Source organism: Solanum lycopersicum, chromosome 11 (assembly GCF_036512215.1).
Source record: "Solanum lycopersicum chromosome 11, SLM_r2.1".
Lineage (NCBI taxonomy): Eukaryota > Viridiplantae > Streptophyta > Magnoliopsida > Solanales > Solanaceae > Solanum > Solanum lycopersicum.
This window is the reverse complement of record NC_090810.1, coordinates 56,247,367-56,254,367: the sequence shown is the minus strand read 5'-3', so window position 1 is coordinate 56,254,367 and position 7,001 is coordinate 56,247,367. Positions and strand designations below refer to the sequence as shown.

General features: G+C 30.7%; 1 protein-coding gene across 2 annotated transcripts; it reads right to left on the bottom strand.

Moving 5' to 3' along the window:
- Window positions 1–476: 476 nt before the first annotated feature.
- On the bottom strand, window positions 477–3,005 carry LOC101258437 (uncharacterized). Of its 2 annotated transcripts, none has more exons than XM_019210984.3 (4): window positions 2,852–3,005; window positions 1,516–2,248; window positions 867–1,412; window positions 477–731 (listed from the first exon to the last, which is right to left on the bottom strand). In XM_019210984.3, the coding sequence occupies exons 2-4, from the start codon at window positions 1,888–1,890 to the stop codon at window positions 633–635; spliced, it is 1,020 nt and encodes a 339-aa protein (XP_019066529.1). In that variant the 5' UTR covers window positions 1,891–2,248; window positions 2,852–3,005; the 3' UTR covers window positions 477–632. The 2 variants fall into 2 exon arrangements, with proteins under 2 accessions (XP_019066529.1, XP_004251358.2); XM_004251310.4 differs by having other exon boundaries at window positions 2,857–2,998.
- Between the last annotated feature and the right edge of the window lie 3,996 nt (window positions 3,006–7,001).

Here is a 7,001-nt window from a genome sequence, read left to right as displayed (position 1 = left end):
TATTGTAAGTGTTGAAATGTACGCTGAAATATTCTAAGTGTTGGAATATTGCTATTTCAATTAGGATAAGAATGTAATTCGAATTATATTATATATGTCATAATTATAATTGTTGGAAACATTAGTTTAAATCATGTGGTGACAGGTGTTGGACAGGTGTCACTTGTAAGTGCTGCATGTAAATGCCTTATGCAGAAATTTTATTGTAAGGTGGAAATTTTGTCCGAGGCTAAGAAGTATGTTTCTGGCCTTAGACAAATTTGTGAAGCATTTTCCTTTGTTGATTTGATATTAATAAAAGGCTGGAAAGAGTTTTCATACGTTGGCTATGTTGTTATTTTGTTTTTAGCGTAAGAAAAAACTAAGTTAAGTAGTTCCCATACTTAGCCAAATTCGTGAGAGTTAAGGCTGAAGTTTGCAAGAACTTTTAGACTGTCTGAGAGTGGTGTTAGATTAAAGAATCGAACCTCCTTCAATATCCAAGTCATTTTAAATTAAAATAATGAAATTAATGTAATCAATATAAGTACAAAAATGATGGTATGCATCTAAAAGTCAAAATTGATAGACTCTAGAGAATAGTAATAACTATCTAACCCAAAAAAAAAAGATTTTCTTTTAATAATATTCCACTAAGCAATTATTTCATCCACATGACATTCCCTGAGTTTAATCGTTGCCTTGTTGGTACCTTTTTTGTGTATTACGTCACAACATTCACATCTATCCATCTGAAAGTAAAAAAAGAAAGAAGAAAAAACATTAGTAATTTGAAATAGTAGTTATATATATAAGGAAAAAAAGGTGTCTCCTTACGTATCACGTAAATAATGATTAATTTTTTTTAAAATGGAAGGGTAAATTACCTCTATTCTTTTCGTTCTTGGAGAGTAGACTTGAATCATGGAGATATAATCAGCAGAATAGTTACCAGTATATGAACAAGACAACAATTCTCGAGGTGATGATCGCGAATATGTAGTAAGGATTTCTGATGATGTCTTTGTTTTTTCTACATTTTTCATGAAGAAAATATGAGGAGCTTGACAAGAATCATTTGTACGCGACCTTGTATTTAACATATAATATGGAGGGTCTTTAGGTGTAACTCCCCAAGGTTGAAAGGTTTCAATTGGTAATTGTAAATGACTTCTAGGTAAAATATTCTCATAAATATGAAGAGAGTAACCCCATGAAATAGAAAATGACCAATTAGTAGGCCTGTTGTAGCAAATAACTTGTTGTAACATGCGTGATTGATCTAAATTTGCTGCCTTCATAAGGTGGCGGACAGATTGTCGTCTCTCTATTGAAGGGAAGATAGAGTCCGTAGCATCAAGATGGTGAAGTGACATCAATGGAGCTTTTGGATGAGACGATAATAAACCAGATATATCACCTCGCAAATCTATCTGAAAAATGATAGCTTACTGTTGTATAAAAACGATAATAATAAATCATGGGCTAGGCACCACATGAGCGCGTGTTTAAGAAAGAAATGAAAATTTAACATACCTGATGACTACCTTTAAGAGGAGTAAAAATGACTCCAACATCAGATATACAAACCATAGTAATTTGATCAGCTGATCTTAAAAAAGGGTACTTCCTCAAGCAAGTTTCTATATACTTAGACATAGCTTTTGCCAAAGGGTAACTCAAAATAAAACCAGCTCCACCAAATGCTTGATTAAAAGAGTACCAATGATTTGACATTATAAACTCTGATTGAGCCCCTAAATAGTAATACTTTGTGTGATCATATCTGGAGAGTACATCAACCATATTATCAACAAAAAATATCGAATCATCATCTCCCATAACAAGCCATCTCACACCTTCATGGTCTTCCCTAAAAACCTCCATTATCCCATGCACCATTCGCGCCATAACTGGTGCTACATGTTTAGATTCTTCAAGTAATTGAGTTATGTTATCGGATACCCTATAAGGTGGGGAAGATGAGGACCAAGGTAAAAGATCATCGCCCTTTGGAGCCACATCAAGAAAGAGGTAACCGCGTGTTTTATTAGGCCTCCACCATGATTCAATGTAATCTTTTCTAAAGTGCCATGCTTCTTCTGACCCAAGAAGTCCAAAAACAAGATGCCTAAGGTTTGTTGGACTAGAATCATCACTAAATTTTGGGGTTGATGAGTAATGTAAGAGCTCTGAAGATGAACAATTTGGATCTTTGAATAGGAAAATTGAAGCTAAGTAAAGAAAAACACATGAAACCAACACCACTCTGCAAAAACAAACAACTTTTGTCAAATGAAAATTTCTATTGCTAATTACCTCTTCTTTTATTGCATTTCTTGGTTTGTTTGAGCAAAAGAAAAGCTTATGAGTCAATTACTTATATTTGTCTTTTAAATGACTTAATAGATAGTATTAAAAAAATTTATAAATTAAATCCATTCAGAATTTAAATATACACTACTCATAGTATAAAGATATTCTTATATCAACTTAGTCGATATTATATAAGTAACTTGCTTGTATAAATATTTTTTATAACATTAATACATAAAACTTTAGACTCGCCAACTAAAAAGCTTCATGAATATCCAATCCTGCTAATTTTCAATCAATAAGATAACCTAATGCACAAAGCATGTAGAATTTCGAAAAGAGGGGTGTAATATAGACCCCTGCCCTAATATATGCATTAGTGATTATTTCCAACTGCTCGAATTCGTAACATATAGATCACACGAAAATAACTTTACTGTTTCTTCATGGCTCCCCTTCTAGTTTCCAATAATAGTCTTTGTTAGAAATAAGCAAGCAAAAGAAAATGATGATGATGAAACTTTAGAAATAAAGTGATAGAAAGAGAGGGAGTAACCAGACAGGGGAAGAAGTGATATGGTAGAGGCAAATAATTTCAATCCATTGTTGTTCAAAGCCATGATCATTCCATTTCTTTTTAACTTAAAATCAACCAAAGAAAGAAGAGGAAAAAAAAATTCAATTTTGCTGATTTTGGAAGAAAAAGAAGGTACAAAATTATTACATTAGTCAAGAGTTTGTTATGGATTTCCCTAGTAATTGTGTGGTTACCACTAGAGGCGGATCTAAAATGCTAACATTATAAAATTTTCGAACAAATTTAAATTATCATCTTATAACTTTGAATTAATTAAAATTGTGTATTTTTCGTTATGTTACCGTGCGCACATAAATATATTTAAGTTCTTATCATATAACTTTGAATTAATTAAAATTGTGTATTTTTTGTTATGTTACCGTGCGCGCATAAATATGTTATACTATCAAATTATTTATTATAACTAGTTTTAAGGTACACGCGTTACGAGTTATCTTATTTTATAAGTCAATTTTAAAAATATCAAATTTTATAAATGATGAATGTTGATTTTATTTAGCTAGTATTAATCTCTCACATTTCCGCTAATGGTTACTTCCACATGTACATGTTTACTATAATATAATTTTATATATGATTGTAGTATCCTTTCTTAAGTAACTTTTTATTTTATTATCTAATTTATACACACACATAATATTTTTTATATTTACTTTTTTCATTCCCGTTTATTATTTTATATTATTTTATTAAATATTCTAAAATCTCTTCAATGGTCAAACCCTCTGCATCATGTAAATCTATTGTTGTCGATTACCAAAAAAATCTAATTTTTTTGTTTGGTATATTTTTCAAATCTCAAGCTCAGCAACAAGTCAAACATTATTTCAATACTATTTTATCAATTTTTCATATTTTTGAGTCATACTTTGCACCGTTTATATTTTTACTTCATAAAATATATATGTATTTTCTATCCTCTCAAAACTTCACACTGATTTTTTATTAATTATTTTATTTGTATATATCAGCAAGAAAAAGATAATTAAATCTCTCGATGAAGTTTGACTTTATATCCCATTGTTATCACTTGTTCCTTAATTTAAAAAACCTTGGTCTTTATCAAATTAATCCTTGTGAAAGCACTGAGGTTGTAATTCTTTTTTTCGAGAGAAGTAAAACATCCATAAACTCAACATGAAATATTTCTTTAATCTATGGAATATTGATAGCCTTAAAAGACTAATTTACTTGATTAACTTGTCATAATTTAAAGTACATTTTAGACGTGACATGACGTATAAAACCCTGAAAGTCCGACACAAGACTCTTGACGTACATATTCACAATATAGTAGACAAAAGTAGAAAATCTCATAAGAGAGTTTGGTATAAAGAGCGGAAATCTACCATAGTCTTGACAAGTCATCTAGTACATCAAGAAGTGGTCGAGGCGTAACGTGTACACCACGTGCAACATTCGAAAGGTAAAGACATTTGAAAACAATAAATATGACATGGTCCTCAGAGTATGAAGACTCACCAAAGTCTTCAATATCTTTTAAGCGATCAACTAGCCACAAGTATGAGGAGAGGAAGCGGCACACCCTACATTAGTGAAGCAATGTAGATACAAGTATATATTAGTACATGAAATGTACAAAGTAGGATAGATATGCATTAAACATGAAACATGATAATAAAGGGACATAATCGAAAATATGATATGCTTTAATGCACCTTAAAAACATAAAGAAAGTTTCACAAAATATTTCAAGAACAACTTAGCTCATTTTGTGGGATATTTACTATTGACTGACATAAACTACGAGAGCTATAATATGAAATCCGATATCTTTCTTCTACACCAAAAAGAGATATCCTTGATTTTCAAGGCAGAGACCTTAACTTCTGGCTTAGGTGGATTCACTAGATATATCACTCAAGACAATCTTACAGGGCACACCGTTGGGACGAGAACATTGTTACTAGAGACCCGGCCTCCACTAATGTGAGAGCCTTCATTTAATATTCTCTCGGTGCTTAGTAAAAATCTCAATGGAATGGTTATAAACATAAGCATCTCATCATCCATGAAAAAATAATAAATAGTTTACTAATTCAAGCTTAAAACATCAAACAGTAGCTCCTTAAATCGTGAATCATACATATGTGAGGTAACCTTACACCAAACCATGATCTTAATGTGAGAAAATATATCACAAGTTAGTTAATGTTAATCTTAAAACATCATAGATCATAAGACATTTCTTTTCATAAATCATGCATATCTTTCATGAGATATCAATCATAGCTTCATAACTCCTTCATAATACAAACCATTCTAAAGTTTATAATCACAATTATGTATGAGATGCATGGGTTCATGTGAAATCAATTGGAAAACATCTACTTAAGTCCAAACTATCATATAATATGATCAAAATCAAACATTTGAATCCATACAACTAGAACCAATGGATAGTGTCTTACGAATAAAATCACTTATAGGCTCTCTTTATAGTCAAAACAATGTAGTATAGGTATTAGATATATGTGAAAAGACCTAAATGTTATTTAAATTAACAATCGGACGAGCCCTAAGGTTTGGACCTATGAACCATAGAAATTTTTATAGACCGTACTGGTCAACCGTAGATCGAGTTACTGGCCAAAATTCTCTACGACACACTTTTATGGACTGTCGAACTTTCTATGATACGTAGACTACATCTACAGACCTTAACTTTTAACTCAAAATTTTACCAAGTCTTGACCATTAATACGGATGCTTCCGACGACCCATAGAATACCCTATAGCCCGTCAATTCCTTCAGTAGGAATGAGGTCTCAGACCAAATCTTTGAGTCATGGGATCTTACGACCTGTCAGTATCCCTTCGATTCGTTTTGTGAAGTCATGGATCCAACAATATTAGAGACTTGGATTTCAAAAATTCAATTGGGTTCTACGATTCAATATCTTAAGGCCCGTAAAATTTCCTATAGTATGTAGGTTGGACTCGTACAAACTGCCTCAGCCATTTTCGTGCAATTTTTCTCTCCAACTCAACTTTCTAACTTCTGTGGTGTTACATAACTTAAATACACCACCGATCTGAGTGGAATACACCTTTAAATTCTCACCAAGTTAAGGAGTTTTTTCAACACTTCAATCTCTAATTTTTATTAAGAGTCTTATGTTCCTAAAGGTTTGAGACCACTTGTTATGTCATGTGACAATTAGAAATGTAAGTCCATTTAGTCAAATAAAAAATGTCTTTAAGATTATCAATAGTTCATGGGCGAATTTAATAATTTACACCAAGCTCATCTCTCTCTTTTAGTAGGCATTTGGACATGTGATATGAAATCATGAAATGAAATCACTGTTTGTAAATGCAATTTCACGCTGATTTCCTCTTACGATTTCTCATGTTCTCTAAAAACCATGTTTTGAGAATTTCAAATCATGATTTGAGATTTTTCAAATAGCAAAATTGACCCACAAGTTTCCATTTTATAAAAACCACTCTACATTCACATCTACTAACCATTTATTTCATATATAAATAAAATTTATAATTCAAATCATTAGCTTTAAACCACTCACGTCTCATACAATAATAGTTCTCACTAACATAGTTTTTATTATTACCTCAAATCAATTTCTACTTTATTATTTATATTCACTAGATTCATTATTTATTATCAAATTTATTTAACAATCAAATCGACTAACAAATGGCTCAAAGTAACAATGTTGATTTGTCTTTTAGTCATATTAACTATAAAAATATAAATTCAACATGAAAAAATTGTTTGTGCTATATGGAAGGACTACATCAAAAACACCAAAATGTATATATGTTTAGTTTTACATTTTTATTGAATTAATATTTGACCAATAATCTTTATTATAGTGTAGTATGAGATTTGTTAATTTTTTATTTATTTGATTTGACTGTACAAAAATTAGAAATAATTTTAACAATTTTACAATATAAAAAATTTAAATCATATTACTATTATATACAAGAGTGGTAAGAGGACGACCAAGGGTATAGTGGTCATTTTACATTAATAACAAATGGACAAATTTCATTTCCAAAAGCAAGGGCAAATATGTAATTTTACATTAAAAAGGGACAAATTTCAATTTCAATAGCA